The 22,832-nt window shown below is 39.6% G+C and overlaps 1 protein-coding gene across 1 annotated transcript in view; it reads right to left on the reverse strand.

The window, feature by feature from the left end:
* DARS1 (aspartyl-tRNA synthetase 1) overlaps positions 1 to 14,523 on the reverse strand; it is a 43,816-nt gene extending 29,293 nt beyond the window's left edge. Inside the window, exons 1-4 of the mRNA XM_076343104.1 lie at positions 14,421 to 14,523; positions 13,068 to 13,125; positions 6,798 to 6,890; positions 1,636 to 1,738 (exon numbers count right to left, since the gene is read on the reverse strand). Of these exons, the coding sequence (XP_076199219.1) occupies positions 1,636 to 1,738; positions 6,798 to 6,890; positions 13,068 to 13,125; positions 14,421 to 14,492 (326 nt within the window). The 5' untranslated portion in view covers positions 14,493 to 14,523. The remainder of the gene's footprint in view (positions 1 to 1,635; positions 1,739 to 6,797; positions 6,891 to 13,067; positions 13,126 to 14,420) is intronic.
* Positions 14,524 to 22,832: the final 8,309 nt, after the last annotated feature.

The raw sequence follows: 22,832 nt of genomic DNA on the forward strand, positions 1-22,832 counted from the left end.
CATCTGATTTAACAGCTCACTGCTGCCAGAAGAGAAAGGAGGTTTGCCCTCTACTCTTTCCAGATACCCTTTTCCACCATTTACCACTCCTTGTTAGCTCTGGACCTCCGTGACCTAGTTTAAATCACTAACCTGACAGAAAACTAACCGAGTAAAAAAAGATTAGTGAATCAAAAAAAAAGTCACAGAAGGCTTTCAAGTGGCAGTCAGCACATGGAAGAAAATGAGCTCCTACCCACTGACCTCTGCCACTCATGAAACGTAAGAAATTCAGTTGTGGAGGAAAGAACCGTCAAGAAAACTGAGAGAGAGATGTTGGAGAGAACTGGAGAATAGGAGAGTGAGCATCACAACTGTAAGAGTTGTTTCACTGTTCTGTAGCCCAAGTTCATCGAGGGAGTACAGGCAGACTGTTGGTAGGTTAGAGGGAGATGAATTGGGAAACGAGTAGATTATACACTTAATGCTTTTCAAAGATTCTAAGCGCTGGAGAGAACAAAGTATTTCATGAAGAAATAGAACACTTCACTTTGGCTCATAAACACCTGTAAACAGCATGCTTCACACTGGCACTGCCAACACTAAGCACCGCCAAACAAGAAACACTGCTGGTTCTGTTTTCCCGTTGCCTTGAACCTCATCAGCAGAAGCATTATCCTAACCTTCTTAACTTGGCTTCTGGAAGTCTATACTATAATGAATCCCTCCTCTCCCTGACATATTGAAGGTTGAAGGCTGTAGCACTTTTGCAGCTAATTAGTGGGGGCTCCCTTCCCAGGCATGAGAGTACTGCCAAGAACTACACAGAAGCAACTCAAGTGCCACATGTTAAACACATTATTGCATCGAATTGATCCACATTTCTATTTGTGAACAAGTAGATATACACGATTAAAAGCTCTACTATAAAACACCTTTGTCGTGCAAGCATATTTAGTACTGGACAACCTGAAAGCACAATCTTGAGGCAAGTAGCAGGGGAAGGTAATTTTTTATCTTTAAGAACAAAACAAACCAAGTAACTGAATTTAAATTGCTGCAACAAACACTTGTTTAATTGGCAAGTCTAACTATTACCCCCCAAAAAAATATTTTAAAAAGGAACTTAAATCCCTCATTAAACATTCTAGTGCCAAAAATAAGGTGTAAATAAGATTAATTCAGTGCATAGAAGCTACTCTTAATTTCTTCAACTCAGAAAGCCACTTGCAATATGGAACTTTTTCACATCAGTTCTAGCTATAAGACGTATTACTACGCTGCACATCTTGTAGAAGAAAAACCCTGAACATGTGCAGACACACACAAACACCACACACAAACACCACACACAAAATTAAGTGTTCCACTAAGCTCAGTTTGCCAGACTTTTTGTTAGCCAGCTTGAAAGTAAATGTAGGTTGTCTATGGCGAGAGAATGCTGCTTCAGCAGTTCAGAATGAATTTCAAGCCTGTTCTCTATTTTATCTTTTGTCAGTGTAATGTATTCAAGGCAATAGTGAGCTGACAATTTAAATAACTACATTTTAAAACAAACGAAGCATTGATGTTAATGTGTGAAAATGGTCCCAACCCCTGGGAGTCCTGGTTCCCACCATTGTTTACTCTGACAACAGGATATAATTGCTTACTTACTTGGCAGCAAACTTTACCATCTGCTTGCTTGCATGCTGTCCCACAGCCACAAGAGCCTGGATATTAAACTGCTGCTGACGCAGGACTAAGAAACACTGCTTCCCTGAATACAAAGAAAAACAACGCAGGTGTATTAAGGACAAGTTACTCGAGGTCTTTGTGAATGAGAAAAAATGCTTTACTACTTTAATATTAAGCTGAGCTTTTAAGGGTGGGTGTGTGTGTGTCTCTCTCCCTCGCTGCCGCCCCCCTCCCCCCAAACAGCTACATCAAACTAGTCAGCTCTGCATGTGCACACCCCCCCCCCCCCAATCATTGAGATAAATCAAATAATTCTGCCTTACATCTATAAACATGTGAATGGACATTTTCTAAAAATAACAATATGCCTTCCAAGATAAATAATATCTAGACAAAACAAAAACTAGAAATAATAACTTTTAAAATATCTATTGTTCTTCAACTGCAAGAAGTAAATCATACTTTTCCTTGTTGCTTTGCTCACAATTACTTCAAGTCGACATTATTTTAAAAGAAGATTTTTCTCATCTTCTTAAATTAAAGCTGTAGAGTTCAGTTTACAAAGCTGCTCTGAGAGAAATAGGCTTGATTTTGCACCACGGGGACTAAACCAACAATGTTCATTCTATAATACACCACACATTCAGAATGAAGGGGAACAAAAGGAGTATTGATTCTGGTGAATGACAAGAACCTAAAAGACCCAAGTAAAAATTCCTGTAAGAGCAATTTAGTCATGAACAGCTTAGGGAAAAAGAAGTTAATAGGAATTAATAATAGTTTACAAAGAACATAATGCACTTTGTTGACTTTTAAAATGGGTACTTCCAAGTCAACAAAGCTCTTTCTAATCTGTTTAGCTGACAGTTACAATCATTTCATATTTCCCCTCACATGTCTAATAATAATTTACTCCTTAACTGAGATTTAAGGAAATATGGTGATTTTAAATGCTTCTTCCTCAGAGAGAGAAATTAACAACAAACACTTCATTGTTGTACCAGTATCTGATAAAATGCATCAATATAATTTTAATTCCAAGTTCTGACTCATAACATAACATTTCCATTAAAATGGTGAGAATAGGAAGAAGCCAGAAGCTTTGTTATAGATAGCTATTTCCCAGTTATTGTTGACTATAAAACATTAAAATCAACATATATCTAACTTGAACACTGACACTAAAAAGCCAATTGCAGTTTTCGTTTGTAATTATGTAGATTACCATTCCTGACACATAGCTGCAGATAATTTAAACACTATCAAAAGATAAACGCAGAACATTTGACACACAGTCTGATGGAAATAAAAGCAAACATATAAAACTAGTACAAAATATTATTAAAAATTAACATTGTAATTATTGGAAATAACTAACCTTGTCCTATGATTGTGATTTCAGAAATGCCAACAAAATTATTTCCATATTTTCAGAAAACATATTTCAGAAAACTATTTCTGTGTTCCAGAGGCTGCAATATCTAAGTAAAGAAGCTAATATGGTATGGATGTACATATTTCTTGCAGGCAAACATTAAGCCACGGATTTAAATTAGAAAAGTACAGGCTTCAGAAATTAAATAGAGCCTTCAATGGTATACATGCCTGTGTTTCAGATCGAGCAAGTCAACAAACGAAGTACAATTTTTCCATAGAACACAATATGCTAAGTTTCTCTGGATAAGCTAGGCGTATCTCACATCTTTGACATCTCAATATTTCTTACTTACAATGTGGTTTGATATAGAAAATAGTATTTGTCTCCATGATTTCAGTCACAAATAATTTAGCAAAATACGATCGAAGTTTCAGCAATGACATATGAGGTGTTCAAACAAAAATACACAGCTGAAGACAGCTACAATGTCACTCACCTAGTAAATATTTAAGGAGAAGATAGTGAAATAAATGGAGGGATCTGCTATCATACTAATGAGATGCAAAAGTTTGGCAGTTGTACTTAATCCCAAACACTAGAAGTCTCATCAATATTTGCATTATAAAAGGACTCAAATCTTTTTATTATGAGTAACAGTAGTTGTTTTCATGAGGAAAGAGGATGTTTTGTAGAATATAACCATTTCTAATCACACGGAAGATAAGTGATCAAACAAACCTCACTGATAGGAATAGTTAAAATATCAGTTAGAAAGATTGTAGGAGGAAACAGAACTTTTCCCGAAAGAGCCAAAGCCGTGCAAAATAAAATACCAAAAAGACAAGCCATAATCAAATCTAGTTCATGATTAGATGCCTTTCCAGATCAAGAGACAGAAAAAAGGAAGCATCAGAGTGAGAAAAAAACTGGGATTATGGGATGTTCTCCATGTGTTTCAAAACATTTACATGGTATTTAAGTGAAAAGTATCAGACCAACTTTACTCATATTCAACAGTAAACTACTCTACGTTTCTCTAAAACAAACCAATACTGTGTCCCACAAGAATGCCTAAAAAGATGAAAAGTTTCAAAATAAATTTGGTTAAAAAGGTCTGACTCAGTCTAATGCAAGGAACTTTTAGTCACTGAACAAATAAGAGAAGACACCACACAGAGAATCCTGTCAAAAGTAGTAAGCACATAAAACCAAACAGGAATCAATTTCCTTTCTTGGATGTAAGTACCAAATGACACAAGACTTTATAAGAGAAAAGGATGCAAGGAAGGAATTTGTATAAAGAGTAAAAAATGTTTGGTCGTATATATTAATACACTACTAGTTACAGACATCTGCTAGCAAAGAGAAAACTTTATATGGTTCATTATAAAATTTGGTCCCGTATTTAAATTGCTCTTGGTGGTACTCTTATTTTCAGACATACTATTTTGATGTTTTATAAACCTTTGCATTCATAAACCAAAACCAAGTTCAGGTCTAACATACTGTGCAACTCCCAGCTGCCTGGCAGAACCCAGACTGATTTCCCAACTGCTTTTCAATGATAAACATGATCAGTAGCTTAGGCTGGCTTTAAAATAAGGCCAGAAATAACATTTATTCAACCTACGATAAAAACCACAGGGCCCCAAGCACTTTAATTTTAGTACAACCCACAGAATATCCCAACACCCCATTCTTTACACATCCTTCAGTTAATTTCCATCAGACTTCATGAGTGGCTTGCTATACAAGACAGCTGGATTCTGCAGTTGTTCACATTCATTTTTTTTTGTTTATTGGTCAGAACAAGACAGGGTTAAATAAAGGATATGTTGGTTATTTAGGGGTCAAACTCGAGATTCTGAGAAAAACTAAAGCTATTTTTGTGTAAGATTTTCCTGTTTTGTGCAAGACTTTCCTTTCCAAAATGGTAGGAAGAGTGCCACGATGTGTGTGGGAAACGCTAATATTACTTTTTACTCTTAAACATTTGCTTTTCTTGTAAGATTCTTTCCTCCAAAGCTTAAGTAAACAATCATATGGCATTCCCTAGCAGCATTCCCTGAATGTCAGAATTGTTCTGTGTTGTCAGACTAAGAGGGAACAAGAGCACAATCAATAAATTGAGACCACTTCATGCCCCTAATCAACTCCTTTTGCTTCCATTCTTCAGGTTGTGTTAAAGAGTTCTGAAAACAAGCACTGTTATTTCATGAAAAACAATAGTCTTTTCTGAGGTCAAAGGTGAAGGATGACAAACAGCTTCTTGCAAGTTAATATTGCCATGTTACATATATGTTACTCTGATTGAAGTAAATGCATACATCATGCAAGTTATCATATATAAATGCAATACAGAGACAGTAATAAACAACCATTGAACTTTACGTTGTTTTAAAGGTCTACATAGACACCTGTCTTTAATATACTAAATTCTGTTAATAGTCTGAACTCTTCCTCCAATTGCAAAAGCAAAAGCCATAAGGATACTCTTATTTGTATACTGTTAGTAACATCTAAATTAGATAGAGTGTCTCCCGTTCGAACAACTTCAAGTTGTAATGACCAAGACTTTCACAGCTTTTGGGGTTGACAATTTCTATACATAGCAAAGAGACTTCCATGTTAGGACCACACCACAAAACTATTGAGGAAATCACAGAGGACTCCCTAAATTTAAAGATTCTAATACAAATTAAGATGTGCATTATATGTATACATTTACATGCAGTGCCTTATTTTAACTGACTGCAGTACAGACACTCCACATTAAGAAGGACTTTTTTAAGAAAATGAAGCCTCAAAAAGAGAAATGAATCTGGTATCTGTCACAATATTCTGTACTGGATTCTCGCCCCTAATTTGCATTATTCCCAATTCTAAGACTACTGTTAAGTTTCATTTGTGAAGATAATTTCTTTACACTCTTCTTTCAACTCTTGGGAAGACAAGGTATTTATATCTCACTACAGAGCTGCCAAAACATAACTGAAACTAGTACAACAGTTGTCAGCATCTGATGTCAACTGAAAAGGCCAAAGCCTATTTAAGTTTGCATATGGCAAACTGATCTCCAGAGAGAACTTCTGATTCCAGGGAAGAAATATGGCTGTCAGACAGCCAAGTATGACAGCCCACACTACTGAGAACCTATAAAAGGATTTTCCCTTTGTCTTGTTAAAGAAAGATGATGTTTCTTATTTTAAGTTCAAAATGATATAATCAGATTCTGGTAACTGAAAGTAAAAATCCTGGAATTTTAACACAGATTTTTGTTTCCTGTTGAAGAAAAAGTATAGTGAAAATATTCATATGCAGCAGAATAAATATGGCCTGTCTGACAACTGATACATTTATAATAAAAGTATGTTTTTACAGTAGAAGCTTGTAACTTTTATCTCACAACTGTTAACACCCAAAGGAGAATGACTATAATATTTTTAAATTCCTATTATTTACAATTGTCCACACATTATTTAGTAATATGATAAAACCAAAATTCACTTTTACTACAATGTAATAGTAATACCCGATTTCCACTCAGCTGAAAACAAAATTTCCTCTTCCCCTCTTGGGAAAAGAGAGGTGGAAAAAAGAGAAAATAACCAGTCAAAGTGAACACTGAGTGAACACTGAGTAACCAGGTGGCAAACTCTTCTTGTATGCAAGACATAACTAACAGGTCATGAAGCCAAAATAAACATTCAGGTTATACTAACAATATGAGGAAATAAAAATAAAAACCCTGGAGGCATCTCACCTTTAGCTCTGCTTGTATGAATTCTGCCACGAACCCAAACCACTTCATCAGCCTTCTCCGCTGTCAAGTCTTTTATTCGAATCAAAACTCTATCTGAATTACAGGAAAAAAACACATTTTAAAATGGTTTGGGTTTTTTTGAAGCAAAACATTTTTCACTTTAAACTCCAAATACATTTTCTATCATTGCTAAAATTTATAATAAATCCAAAACATTATTTTTTGTATCTACAGCATAATAGATGTACTGAAAACACACAAGATCCCATTTCCTTTCTCCGTGAATTGTACTTGATCAAGTAGTTTTAAACTGGTTCAAGCTTATTGTTTGACTTATATAGCAGGGTCAAACTGCACTAAAACAAAAGCAAGACTTACTGTAGTTCACAGATGGCAGAACCCAGCATGACTACACTATTTTTGATAGGACTTCACTGTGCTGCACTGTACTACCTGCACTTATTAGTCTGAATTTCTGCTAGCTAAAGGATGTCTGCCCTGCTCCACTGTGCGACGTCAAATTTGGTCTGCTGAACACAGCAAAACAAAGGCTCAGAGGTGACATGACTATTCTCTGCATCTACGTAATTAGGGTGAATATCACCGTAAAAGAATTATTGTTTAAAATAAAGAAGAGAAAGAAACCACAAATAAATGTCCATTAGAAATTAAAAGATTTATTTTGATAAAAACAATAGCATTTTGGAGCAACAAGAGTATTACTGCATAAAATCAGTAAAACTTATTTTAAGAAAGAATCTCTTTGACAACCTGATCAAGCACTACTATCATTGTAGGAGCCAGGATTCATCAGAAAGAACCCTTCAAGTTCTATGTACCCAAGAAAGCTAAATAACAATAGGAATGCATGGTTTCAAAAGGACAGATTTTGGACAGTAAAGGAAAAATAAAAATTATCAAGGAAAATATTTTTAAATAAATCAGGACTTTAAAAATTGTATACAACCATTACGAACTGCCAATATGCTGGCTGCATGCCACTATTCCTTGAAATGTACTTGTTTAATTGTATTTTTCCATAGATTTTTGGCCAAATGTATTTTTGCATGGTCTCAAACACATTTCTTATAGTACCTACAAATCAGTTAGAGGATATACATAGCATTGCATAGAACCTCAACAGTTCTAACAGCTACACTTAATCATTTACAGTTTGTATGTGGTTAAAAACACTGCTTATTAGAAAAAAAAATCTTCAAGGGAGATATTGATCCTCATGGGTCTCTTCCAACTCAAGATATTCTATGATTCTATTCTATGATACTTAACACAAGCAAATTCAATCTCTCTGCCTTTCATCACAGACTTCTCCCTTGTTTCAAAATAAAATTAAATTTACTAAAACGCTTCCACTCTAGACTTTTCCCGCCAGAACTTTTCCAAAGTTTGCCTACCCCAGGTTACCATCTGCCGTTCTGGACTCCTTCCCTCTGTCTCTGAATACCAGTCACAGCTTGCCCTGCAAGCCTATTATTCTGCACTGGGAATTTTAGGGGGTTGAAAATGTTTATTAGCTTATGCTCAGGCCAATCTATTTTTTTCTTCATAGACACACATTAAAACCAGAACAGAATGAAAGTGCACAGAGAAGTGACTCAAATATATTAATAATGTGTGTGTGTGTGAACGCGTGCACTGGGGAAGGGCGAAAGGAGAATAAAGATGTTATCACTTGCGAGCAACTTCTGGTGTTCAATCTTTATCAGTACAGTACTATAGGAAACATGCAACCAGCACAACCCATAAGCTTTAGTATTTCTACAAGTTTGATACTCAGACAGTTAAAAATTACCTCAGTCAACTTAAAACTGTATTGTTAGAAACTTAAAACATTTTCCAGGCACAAGCATAAAGACAGAATGAGGTGTTACCCTTTTTATGGATCCTTAGTGTTTCAGGAACCATCTGCATTAGATAAATATTTTTAAAAGTCTTTTGGATACATAATGGTTCATGTTTCATCAAGACTAAACAAGACAACTTTAACACAAGAATTTTTATATGGTATGAATTATTAAAAAATATTTCACCTTTCATAAAAAGGGTAATAAAACAATATCCAAAAAGAGACATCAAAAAGTCATTTTTTCCAACAGCAGATCACAGAATCACAGCATGGCTGAGGTTGGAAGGGACCTCTGCAGGTCATCTGGTCCAACCCCCTCCTCAAGCAGGGCCACCTAGAGCCAGATGCCCAGGACCATGCCCAGATGGCTTTTGAATATCTCCAAGGATGGAAACTCCACAGCCGCTCCGGACAACCTCTGCCAGTGCTCAGTCACCCTCACAGTGAAAAAGTGTTTCCTGATATTCAGAGGGAACCTCCTGTCTTTCTGTTTGTGCCCATTGCCTCTGGTCCTGTCAATGTGCTCCATGAAAAGAGCTAAATGTGGCAACTGTTATGTCACTTTGTTTCCCTCCCTCAACACTTCCCAAATCTAGTCTTCTTTTCTTATTTCTAAAATGCCAGTAGTTCATGATAATGTCTACATTTGTTAGTGTAAACAATCGTTTGTCTTTGTCACTCATTTTCTCTTGTCCAAGATATTGTAGCTCAAACCTTCCCTCTGTACTCCCACATATCATTTCACCTGGAATTCCTTTCAGTTCATTTCTCTCTCTTCCATGATAAAAACGAAGCTTCCTGCTGTCACCTTTAAGGTCCTCCCACCATACTCTTCTGACTACCACCTACTTGTTCTTTCACAAATGCAAGCTATACTTACATTTTCTGTCTTCTTGCCACATAAACACTTACAGACAATTAAATAATGCAAAAATAAAAGATGTTTTAAACCATGCTACAGTTGCAGTGAAGACAAGGGAACAAAGATTTTAAATGAAGTTCAAACAAAACACTCCTTAAGTCTGAAATTACACTTCCAGCCCCAATTCAATATTCATGCTATCTCACCTTCATTACCATTTTGAATCATGTTTAAGGGGAAACTATATTTTTTTGTTTCCTTCATGTATAGCACAATCTCTTCTCTTCAACATACTAAATATCCTTATCTTTCTCTCAGAACTCTAACCTCTTCTAAACATGGGAGGAGAGGATAAAAACCCAAAAAGCTGTGTGGGTTATACAAGACAAAATCACTTTTCCACTCCCAGATCCCCATTCCCTGCCTGTCACATCAGCCTGTTTACTAAGTTCATTTATCTTGCATCATGGAGTGTTGAACAGTATGATCAATATTTCTGCTGTCTCTGTGAAGTGCCAGCATCTTTACAATGTTGGATAAATTTGAAAAAGGAAGGCAAGTTTAATAAAAAAACCTGAAAGCCAAAAGCAGTATAAGATGAAGGCAGCTTCCAGGGAGGGGAGATGAAAGTAGTGGGGCTGAAGGGAGAAAAAGGGAAAGGCAAATGGAGTTTTACTAGCAATCATAGCCTCAAGCAGGCAGGAAGGACTTAAAGACATGATGTAACAGGAAGTGAGAACATCAGATAGCCAGGGCAGCCTACATTAGCAGAAGAACGACTGAAGTGGGCCAAGAATGAAGGCACAGGTGTGTGTGAGATCAGTAGAGCAGGATGGAGCATCTATACAACTTTGTAAAAATGTGAAAAGAGGTTTAATTTGCCTGCAGAGGAACAAGAATCTATGATTATGGCAAAAGGACAACAAGCCTATCCCTTGGAAAGGGAGAATAATTTGCTCTGATCACTCTAAGCTTTTTAACTCCCCATGTACAGCCAGCGTCCTCAGGACAGTGCAGCTACTACAGCAAGCCTAAAAGCAACAGTGCTGCAGACGTCCAACTGAGCTCCTACCCACATCTGTGCTGCCTGTATTGTCTGTTGGCTCCAGTTACCAGACGGTACGTGGATCTGCACATGTCATACCACAATTCATGATTCTGACTTAGAAATGGCATGCACCCACACAGACTTCAGAAACAAACAAAATTAATACAGTACAGACAGATGGGAACACTCGCATTTGTGCTTCCCCATCACCCCCTGCCCCAAGCAGTAGTTCCACCAAGACACTCAATTCAAGCAGAATACTTTGGGGAAAAGCATATATACACTACTGATGCCGAGTGATGACTTCAACCTCCCGTGAGTCCTTTGATAAGAGCTCTCCCTGGCAGGAAGTACTGAATCTTTAAATAAGAGGGCATTAGTCTCAAGGAAGGGACTAGGCTGATCTTGAACTTTTTTATTATAGACATCTTGGGTTTTGTTACCTAATTTTGGTGTTCTGGACAATCATCTTCTAAAAAATGGAACAGCAGGAGTGTTGTAGGTTGTATTTTAAGCCCAATGGAAAACCTACTCAATCTTGTCCATACACTGGCTGAGACTTTTCTTTTTTAAACGAGGATCGAGGGTCAAGGGGACAACAGATCTAAATACAGCACTCAGCCTTTTTCATATCATTCCCTGTAGCTTCTGCCATTTTCCTTCTCAACATATTCTCTTCCTCCACGGTATTTTTGAGTGTTTCTTTTGAATATGAGACAGTTGGCAGGGTAGACCTTTCTCCACGAGAGTAGGATTTGATCTGCCATCTCAGTCTGCCAGCTTGGGTCTCCCACACAGTTGTTTGCTATGGGGTGTGAAACTGGCAGAGGAAACACAGCTTGCAGAAACTGTAGTGAGCCAAATGCCATCACAGAAGAGTGCAGGGAGAGGAGATCCAACAGGGCAACCTTTCAGCCGACAGTCAGCAGTGCAGGTTAACCAGTCAGATGCTAACTTGGAAGTTACCTTTTTCTTAATATTATACCTCTTAGGTTGCGACTGCACACCAATTTATGGATTGTTTGATGGTAACACGTATATGGATGGCTGTGCTCCTGCCCCTTCCAGCAGTTGTCTGACCTATAGCCAACCTATTTCACTTTGCTAAGCTGGCTAAACAAGTTGTTATTATTAGCATGTTGAAACGGATCAGCAGAAGACCCAGCATCAGGAAGAGGGAGACCACAGCAGCCAGCAGTTGGGCTGGCTTACAATGTGATTTCAACTTTAGTTCCCTTTATTTGACAGCTAGTATGTATTTTATTCAATAATGACTGTTAATACAGTCTCTAGTGATTTTCTTGTCCCGTTGCATTCTTGACATAATGTTCCCCTTCAGTTGGTTTTAACCTATGATTGCTTTTGTGGCTCCTCCTCTTCCCCACATTCTGCATTCCCCTTCCTAAGGGAGGTCAACCAAAACAACCATTCAGAGAAAAAAAAAATCACCTAATCACAGATGATGTTCCTTTTTTACATTTCACTATGAAGAAGTTAGAAGAAGCCAGTCTATTACCTTCCCTCGTTTCTGTTTCATGCACTGAATAATATGAAGATTAGTATTTCTTGGGATGTTGGTCTAGGAGATTGTTCTCTAGCTGACAAGTCTTTCTGAATCCCAATTCCCCAACAGTATAAAATGAGCATTTCATGAATTCACAGTGGTGTGAATAGTGATAAAACCCATAAATATTAATATATATTATTAATGGATTTGGTGCTCATATGCAGGAGTAATGAAGGCTGCATAAGCAGCCAGATATCCTCCTCAGAGAGAAAGCGCTGTTGCAGCAAGCCATAGCAGAACTTACTCCAAACAAAGAAAAAAACTGACATCTCAGGACTCAGTACATTATGAATAATAATAATTTAATAAAAAAAAAAGCCTGCAGTGATGGACAGAGTCAAAAACTGACAAGCTGTGTAGGGCGTGGTCCAGGCAAGGGCAAAGATTGAGATTCCATAACCTCTCTGGACCCAGCTCCAATACTCAACCACACTCATGATTTTTTTTTCCTTCTATCTAATCAGAATTTCCTGTGTTCTGACTTGTGTCCACGACCTCCTGTCCAATTACCACACACCTCCAAGACTCTGGCTTTATCTTCTCTACACCCTCCCATTAAGTAGCTTTAAACAGTAATAAGATCACCCCACAGCTTCCTATTCTCCAGGCTGAACAAGCCTAGCTCCCTCAGCCTCTCCTCAGAGATCCTGTGCTCCAGTCCCCCGAGCAATTTGATAGCTCTCCACTGGACTGGCTCCAAAATGTTAATGTCCTCCTTGCACTGGAGAGCCCAAAACTGGACACAGCACTCCAAGTGCAGCATCACAAGTGCCAAATGTATCCAAATAAAAGGAATGAATGGCAGCAGGATTTGAATGAAAAAGTTTGGTAAATGATTTCTCAAACAAGTACTGTAGATATGTAGTACAGAACTTCTTTCCCCCCCTCCCCTCTTTTTAAAAAACTTTTTTCATTTTTTAACTGACCTGGTTTCTCTTGGGATTGTATCATTGATGACACTCCATATCTTTCCTTAGCATAATCCTAAAATGGAGGTGAGAAACATACATCAAAGAAGCATACACAAAAAGATTAACAAAATCATTATAGATTTAACTGAGGTAATACAAAACAATTAGCTACAATATTAAAGTCAAGAAATTGTGCTTCAGACTCTTAGAGATATACAAGTGAGAGGACTGTGCCCTGTAAGAAAAAAAAAATACCAATAACAGCACACACACACATTAGGATCATTATTTGCTACACAGAAGTTAGTGTGAATACCTCTGTAAGGAGCCTACCCCTGAAAAGATGAGAGTCCTACAGAAGAAGATCCATGGCTAAGTATCAACATTCAGGGACACCAAGAAATCCAGCAGATCGCATGTCATTGTGACAGCCAAAGCAAGCTTGACTACCAAGAAAATCTCTTAGGTAAGACGCAGGGGGGGGTAGGGCCTTTTCATCAAAAAGATCACAATTCTAGTTTCCCAACTAAGCCCACTCATTTCCAAATAAAAAAAGCCTTAGTTTATTTATTTTATTCTATTGAATATATGAATCTAAGTTCATTCTAAACACTTTACTTGGGACCCCTCCCAAGTAAAGTTTCTGTTTCTCTGCTTTTGATAAATCGTGGCCCATATATAATTTTACAGAAGGCACCTACACTCGGAATTCCTTACTGCTAATGCATTTTTGGCTTTTCAACAGCAAGCAAAATTGATTTTATAACAATATGAACTGATGCTCGTTATTAATACTTTTTTTTTGGTCTTCTTGAAGAAATACTAGCCTACAATTTTTCAGCACTGATCCGTGATCTTCAAATACAAGACAGACACATCTGCCAGGCCAGCAGGAGCGACCGGTGCCCCTGCAGAAGCGGCCTGCTATGGAGCAGCAGCCCAGGTGTTTCTGCAAGGGACTGCAACGGGGAAAGGGCACACGGACAGAGCAGGGCTGGGCTGTTTCTCATCGCTCAAGCACGGCCTCCTCCACCCCACACGCGGAGATCGGACTCCAGCGGGGCTCAGGAGACGCTGTGTGACCGGAGAGGGGCAGAACTCTTCAGTGAAGCACGAACCGGCCGGGCCCGCCGAAGGGGGAGGTGGACAGGCAGGGCAAAAGCAAAAGGCAGCTCTGCCCTGGGGCCCGGCCAACCACCCCCCCCCCTCGGGCCCGGCCTCCCCACCCCGCAGGGGACGCTGCCACCAGCCCCCTCAGCGCCGGCCCCTCGGGCGGCTCCAACCTCTCGCTAGGCCGGACCCTGCCCCTTCCCCCTCTCCGAACAGGCAGCCTCGACACCGCGCCCGCCCCTCCCTGCGGAGACCCACGTCGGCCGCCGACGACTCTTCGCTCTCCGGGCGGCGGTCCTGGCCCTGGCCGCGGCCGCCGGCGCTCGGCATCCTGCTGCCGCCGGCTCAGCTCGGCCCCACGCGCCACGCCGCTTCCGCGCGCCCGTCTCTCGCGAGAGCAGCAGCGGCGGCGGCAGCGCGAGAGCGCCGCGCCTGCCCCGCGCCGGCCGGCCGGCCTCTCGCGAGAGCCGAGCCACCACCTCGGGGCTGTGCCCGGCGGCGGGCGGGGCCGCGGGGGGGGCGGGTGGGCTCCCCTCAGCGCGGAGCTCCCCCCCCCCCCCCGCAGCCGCCTCAGGGCTGAGGGAAGTGTCGCATCTCTCCCTGCGACAGGTGGGGGGCTGTTGTTTGCCGCCCCCTCCTCGCCTCAGAAGGCGAGCAGTAGCCGAAACGGTCATTTTCACAAAAGTGCCACCGTCCTGACGAGGCTCGGCGCCTCCGGCCCTGCCCTGATGCCGAGGCGAAAGCTGCCGTGCCGCAGCGGAGGTGTGCTGGTCTGGGCCGCGGCTCTGAGGCTGGGCAGCGGGTGGGTTTGGTCCTCGCTTGCCCTGCTTCGCAATCTGGCATGTTACGGCTTGGGGTAACGTCTTGGACTGTGAGGTGGCTGACTAATGCGCTCGGCTCAGCTTGGTAGCCGAACCAAAGTGCACTTTTGTTCTATCTGGCAGGCAAACTTGGCTTGCCAGTGCCTACCCTGATCGCAGTTTAGTCGCCTACCCCCCCTGCTAATCCTGCTGTTTATTGTTAGTTAGCTAAAACCCAAAGTAGGTTTGGTAATGTGGGGAGAATGAACATCAGTGCAAATCCAGGTGTTTCCCTCCAGCTGGGTGCTTAAATCAATGCTACAGTATTGAGGCCGGGGCTTGCTGCAGGTGCCGACTTTCAAATGACAGAAATCAAAGTTGCAAGCAGCTGTTGAATCCTATGGCTGTGGATTGTTTATTTTGTGCAGAACGAGAAGAAGGAGTTAGCTGTCCTGATTTAAATTGCAGTTTTGAATTTTCACATTTGACTAACTAATCCCTCTTGCGGTATCGATTAGAGTTCTTCATTTCCTGTCCTACAGTTGTTTATTTTACAGCACTTCGTACTGCATTGGTTCAGCATCTCTTCTCGTGGGAATCCCCTTGCAAAGTTCCCCTTCTGCCTCTGTCTCGGAGAATTATGCACTTCACCATAAGACCGCATAGCTTTCACGAAATCCTTTCTTCTCATGCAAAACACCGTTGCAAAGAATTAAGATCCAGTAACAGAGAAGGCAAATCACAGTCAGTTTTCATACCTCCTCACCACAAGAAACAAAGTTCTGGTAGTAGGGTATCATGCAGTGTACTTAAACGCTAATGTAACAGTAACAAAACACGTGGTTTTCTTACAGCCTGTCAGTTGTGTCTTTTCTGTTACCTGTCACTTAGAACACACGGCTGAGCAGAACCGCTGCTGAACCTTAACTAACAGACAGATGCAAATCTTGTGCCTCACCACCGAGTAGTCAGTACCATCTGTACGACAGAGTGCTCTGTAATTCTCGGCATTTCACTGACTTTGCTGCGAAATTCAGTCAAAACAAACCAACCCTGTAACCCTTATTTTTATGCTGGGAGCCTTCCAATAGTGGATAGCATAAGGAGTATTTCCTCTGGGGCAAATAACCTGAAGGTGGTTCTGAAGGAAAAACCCTTTTAATATAATGAGGGTGTTAACTGAAAACAAAATATGGCCATTTAAAGGGCACTGTAGCTAATTACTCCATTGCTAAACTTTCAGAAGAAGCATTTTCCAGAGTTCCTGCCCTCAGGTCATTTGTCCAGAATCCCTTTGTCTTGCAGTGCGGAAACAGGTTTTTTGAATGAAATCCTACAATACACAGAAAATAGAAAAATAAATTAATTTTAGGAAGAATTACTGACAATAATTATTTCATATTTGGTTAAATAAACCCCTCAAATTTCTCCATTTAATTTGGGTCTGCAGCAAAAATTTATTTTTCCATATCCATCTCACTAAATTTATTACGAATCTTCTGTTAAGAATACAAAACACTACGTGCAGATGATGTGGCTCATCTGCTGCACCTTCTGTCTGTTTCGCTGCACTATTATTGAAAATCATGTAATTGGGGCAGTACCTGCAGTGAACCTTAGAGTGATAAGTAGGAGCAAAGCCGGTGTTGGGCCCGGGTGGGAGGCGGAGGGGCTGGGGGACCTGCCGGGCGGCCAGCACTGTCCCCTGGGCCTTCGCCGAGGATTACCAAATGGAAATGACATCACCCGCAGCCAATCGGGCGGCCCCGGGGGTACAGCTGGATGGAAGCCATATTCCACTTAAGTAACAAGACATGACATACCATGTGCTAATGCTAAATAATTTATCCCTCAGGCATATAGTGAATTGCAAAGCCAAGCTGAGGCCTGGTCAACAGTTTGTAGTTTAAATTAAAACTGGCTTTTCCATCTTAAAGGGAGGGATGGGGTTGTCAACTGTTGTGATCAAAAGTGGAATGCAGAAATCTGTTTTTTTCCCCTTCTCCTCTCCTCTCCTCTCCTCTCCTCTCCTCTCCTCTCCTCTCCTCTCCTCTCCTCTCCTCTCCTCTCCTCTCCTCTCCTCTCCTCTCCTCTCCTCTTTTTAGTGATTTTGGGGATGTACTCCACATACCTCTATTAACATGCAGGAGAATCTTGGGGCAAGTTTTAAGTCACTGTGAATAATGATATTCAATATATCCTTGAAACTTGGGCATTAGCACCTGCAATCTCCTAAACTGAAGCTATTCCAAAATTGAGTCATATGTGTATTCGTGTTGCAAATGTTATATGGGTGTTTCCATAGCAGAGTCATAAATATTTCTCATTAGGAACCCAGAGGCATTTGCTTCTGCTTAGGCTGAAGATAACGCCGAGTCAGGCTCTCTACTGGATGGTTTGTGCTAGCAGTACACAGAGGCTGGATATGATGTTAACCGCAGCATTTTGTTGCCTGCTGTTGGCTACTGGATCTCACAGCGTAGCCTTTCCAACTCAGTGGTCCAGCCAAGCTTGGCCAAACCTTTGACATATTTTGTTAAAATATAGTGCTGTTCTTACTTAAGAGCTGGGTGCCACAGTATGCTAAACAGCACTTCCACTGAAACCACGAGAAATTGAAAGTGGCCAGCACCTTCCATAATCTATCCTTATGTAGCACTTTACAAAAATGGTGGCTTAAATATTCTTTAATCTTCCAGTGTACTATTGATCAAGAAACGAACAGTTAAAATATACACTGTGTTGGTGGGAAGGAGATAGGAATTGCTTTTAAGTTATTTTAGGATAAGAAATTAAAAGGACCTCTGGCCTACGGAATAAGTGAGAATATATTTACCTAGTCTCCACATGTTTGGCTGGTTAAAACCTGGAGAACATGAAGTGGTACAGAGTTAAAAGGAGCATGTGGAAAAAAATACAAAACAAATTGGTAGTGTCTCTGAAAGGTCTTCAGGGAATTCAGCTTTATTGCCACAATAGTACACTTTCCAGTATGCAATTACTTGTTGTCATGGAAAGGGATTTTGAAGATTTCTCTTATTTTGGATGCTGCAAAGGATGCTTAATTTAAGTAAGAGGTTGCCTTTGATTTTTCCTTTCCATATTTGTTTACTTATCTAGGTTCTTGTATGATTGTCAGGCCGGTATCCAAGTTCCCCTTAGATAACAAAAAGAGAAAAAAAAAGCCACTGAAAAAAATGCCGCAGAAGCCAAAAAATGAATATATTATTTATTTTTTAAGTTATGTAAGTTCATAGTGTGCATTCTGTGATAGGGAAAGCTCTTCTATTAATAATTTTCAACCTTGGCAAAAATGCATTTTTGTAATTGATCATTCTTTTTTTACTCAAACATTTGTACAATGAGTAACAAAGCCTTTGCATCTAAATCCAAGTAGGAACAGAATTTGGCAAATCTAATTCCTTCCTGGATTTTCGCAGCTCTACTTCCTTTAGGAAGTTTTTAGTCAATGGGAAACAAAGGCTTATTGAAAGGATTAAAGTTACAACTATTCTCTTTGTTTTAGAGCTTCAATCACGGTTTTCCTCTAGTAAACAACATTTGCAATTAATAAAACTTCCAAAAAAACAGGAACTTTGGGGAAGTACGTGCTTATGATAAGCAGCAGGATTTCTTTTAACAGAACTCTATACAAAGGTGTAGTCTTTTTAAGTTAAGACAATGATAACAATTGAGTTTCTCAATGCATTTTAAAAGTGTTCCTTCTGATAAACACAAGACAACATGCCCTACAGTCAGGGATGGGCAATACATTTAAATAGGATATATCTTGTCAACAGTTTATTGTGTCCCAAAATGATTTTAAATAGCTGCAAACAACTCACATTTCATACCATGCATAAACCTAGTAATCATGTCTTACACAATGAAATATCTATGCCCACTGGACATACAGTACTGCATATATTTATGAACTATTACCCATAAATTGTTTATTGTTTCCTTTATATGATGCTTGAAAAAGGTATTTGGATAGCAGTTATCTGTGCATGAATAAGAACACATGGAATATTTAATCTTTATAATTTATCTTTTACTGTTTTTATGTCATGAAATATCTTATGAATATTTCCACGTTTATGTCAGCTGTATTTTTCTTACTCGCTTTATGTGTTTACTCCCAAGGAATTATCTCCTGTCAGAGGTAAACTGAGGGCAACGTCGTAACTTTGTTGACGGCCGTCCCTGGAGGAGGGCAGTGTGGAGCTGCAGGGTGATTGGGACTGACCGTTGCAGGAGGCGTTTCATGAACAGCTCAGCTATTGTTCTCACCCAAGTGTCCAGTTCTTTTTCTGGGGTGGCTTATGTCCAAAGGGTGCTGAAAACTGCAGTCTGGAGAATAAAGGAACTGCAGTTCTGACTGGCCCCTTAAGTGCAAACGCATTGCTGTTCCTTACATGCCATTTCTCATTTACAAAAAGCATCTTAAGCCATTGTCCTTCTGACGATAATTTTTAGACTTTTATCTCACACGTAGGCAGATTTTTTTCTTTCAGATCTTTTTGAGTAAATGTTCCTGGGAACTGACAGTATCTTTGCTAACCTCTAACCCAGAGTCAACTTCTGGTGAAGTTATAAACCTTTAGAAACAGAAGGTTTTAATGAAAATCCTGATTCAGACTTCATTTCAGCAGCAGGAACAGTGCTCTGTTATCAGTAGAATGTGAGTCAGACACCAACAGTAAATCTGATCTTTGAGATCATCCATTAAGAGTAAATGTTCTTTGTTGCTGTCTGAAACAAACAAGAAACAGAGGCGAGTCATCTAAATGATTAAATGTGACACAGAGGATGTTAAATACTATTTTTCAGACATTTTCCTACAGCAATCATGACCTATTTTGTAAACAAAGTGTGTTATTGATTAAGGCTGCTACACCAGACATTCTGCATGTATACATTGAATCAGACTGTGAAGACAGTCACATAGAAATTTGTAGGTTAGTGTAAATGGACAGACTGATTCCTAGAGGAAATAAGCGTTAGCATGAGAACAACAGCTGAACTAAAATCCCATAAGCCAGGAAAAACAGCTACACAATTACACTAACAGGTGGTTGGTTTCAAAACAAATTTCAAGGTCTGACAGCTCTGTGCACCTGCTTTGGGCTGATTTCTTTTAAGGACTTGGATTTGGCATGAACCATTGATAAAAACCATAAATCTTTGTGTCTGAGAAAAGTCATCATTACCATATAGTGATGATAAACTACTAAAGCTTGCTAAAAGCAGTACTTAGCCAAAAGGTAATATGGGTCATTCTGCACACTCTGTCATTATAGCTCAAGCTTTTCTCTACCAGAGACCTTCAGGCAAATACTGCTAGGATCAAACCTCTCCTTCTGTAAACCGAGATAATTCCATCTCACTAGAGTGGTGCGATTTGAATTAGGTATGACTTCAGCCTTTGCCTTCACCATCATAAGAAAAATCATGTTTTATTTGATAGGGGATTTCGACAAAGATGTTCAGCAAATTCTGCTATAAGGATTGTACTTTTTCTTCTAAATTTCTTTTAATTGTTAACCTTTCATTTGGGGAGGTTTTTTCTTTGCTTATATTTGTTCTCAGTTTATAGGCATTTTGGACAAAAGAAGGATGGTCATTTTCATGTTGGGGGAAAAATGAAAACATGCTTTTATCATTTAAATGTCTATACTGGTAGTCCTCTATGGATGGCTCCCACATGTCAGTAAGAAATAGTATAAATCTTAAATTTGGTCAGAACAGATTGATAAATGTAGCATTTTGGGTTGAAGTTACTTAGTTTCTACAGAATTGAAATGAGATTTTCAGAATGGTCTAAATACCTAGAAATTCAAGTTCCTCTAATTTTTGGGTAGTGGGATTACATACAGTGCCAAGTTTATCACATCTCTGTAAGATCTGGGCCTTCATTTTGACGCCTCACTTTGCAAACCTAACATGTCATGTTTTTATATTCTATGAGTTCTAGAAGTGTGTTTTGTTAGTTTCTTCTAGAGGGAGCAGGAAGAATATTTTCAACTCTGAGCAGCTAGTGTGATTAAATGAGATGCATACCTACAGCCTAGTACTGTTCTGGGGACACCAGTATGAGCTGCACACTATGCAAACCGCAGCTGCTTTTCACTGCTGTGCTTCCTCTCTCCTCTTCTCTGTAGAGCAAAACTTGTAGGCATTTGTAAACTTTGTGGTGTTCAAGATTGTGGGGAGTGCATACAGAACTGCTAGTTTAGTTCTTTATCCTACTGGGGGGGTTTTCCCCTCTACATTTTGCTGGTTTTTTAAGACATAAAATGATGAGTATATGGTTCACAGCCGGTAACAGAGAAACAGATAAACAGGATGATTAACCTAGCATATCCCATCTCCTTTTTACAAATGAAAATGCAAATCTACGTGATAACAGGTTTTTGTTTTAACTGTCCTTCATTAAGAATGACTAAATACATTACCTGACAGCAGGGTTTGTTGTTTTTTTTTCCTGAAGATTCTGTTTCTCAGACCTTGATAGTTTACTCCTTTTTTTGGATTGTTGAGGACATTCCTGTTAATTTTGCTTGGCTGCTGTATATGATTTAACCATGTGACTGTCAAGGTCTGTCTGTTAGTTTTTCATATTTTCCAGATTCCACGATCTGTAGTCTTGAACCCATCTAACTGGAAAATAAGATATGAAAGATACTAAGTTACACCTTGTGAAATATACTTAAAGTGTACATCTTTCAATTTGCTCTATCAGTTATCTAGGTTTGCAGTGGTTTTCCCTTTGTTGTAGTTATTCAGCTAATAAAGACCAGGGTGCCCTTTTTTTTTTTTTAGTTGTCAACTTAAGACAGACACTAGCACAAAGCTAAAACTTCAGCTGCCTTGAGGAGGAAGTTAGCAAAGCTGAGCATTAGGTTCAAGAACTGGATGCAATGTTTTATCACTTGGAGGATCAAGCTACAGAAAAAAAAATAGAGAAGATCATGTGGATGAAGAAGAATCTGAGGATCTGCAAATTTTCCCTAATGAATATCTAACAGCAAGCCAGGGACAATAATCTTTTCTACCAGTGAGCTAGTAGAGACTGGCTGTCCACAGTGCTGTCTTAAAGGTTAGCTTCTGTGGTAACCTGCATTTACACCAAATTAAGCTCAATGTGAAGCCACACCCTCAGACTGAACTACTCCTATAAATGCACCCCTGTTCATTTCAGACAAAGTCATCCAGGTTAGTGAAGCTCTGCCGTTTGTTTAATCTAACCTGGCTGACCTTTCTTGAAAAACAATGGGAAATGAACAGACAGCATAGATAAGGGTTAGCGATTTCCACTGAAGTGTAGTGTGATGAACAATTGAGGAGTAGCCAGTGGGCAGTAGCTTGTACGGTACAGCTGTTTGCAAAGGCATGTTTGTCCATAGAGTGAATCATTCTGAGAATAGGTGCATCTTGGGTTTTCTGCATTTGGAGACTACCGCTATGCTTACTGCACTGCTGTGACTAACAGTTTCTTTATCCAGTATGAAGGCTGCTTAAAGTTGTGTTGTATTCTAATGTATCGGTAGATTTCAACCTGCTATGGTGTAATCCTTTGTCACTTTCTTAGAATGTGGCTCTAAGCTTTTCAGAAAGTCAGGACATCTCAGGACTTAGCTTTGAATGCTTTTCTCAGAGACCTGACTGTTGAAGAATGCTCAGATTTTAAATTGAAAGATTTGACCCGCTTTGGAGGGGAAGAACAAATAGAACTGGAAGTGGGAAGGTCACCCCTAATAGCACATGAACTAGTTCTTAACAGGCTTTACAATTGCTTTGTTTCTTCCTCTCATAGTGCTGTAAACATGACTAGCCAAAGGAAGACCTTAGAAAACAACTCAAGGAA

Source organism: Aptenodytes patagonicus, chromosome 6, assembly GCF_965638725.1.
Source record: "Aptenodytes patagonicus chromosome 6, bAptPat1.pri.cur, whole genome shotgun sequence".
Taxonomy (NCBI): Eukaryota; Metazoa; Chordata; class Aves; order Sphenisciformes; family Spheniscidae; genus Aptenodytes; species Aptenodytes patagonicus.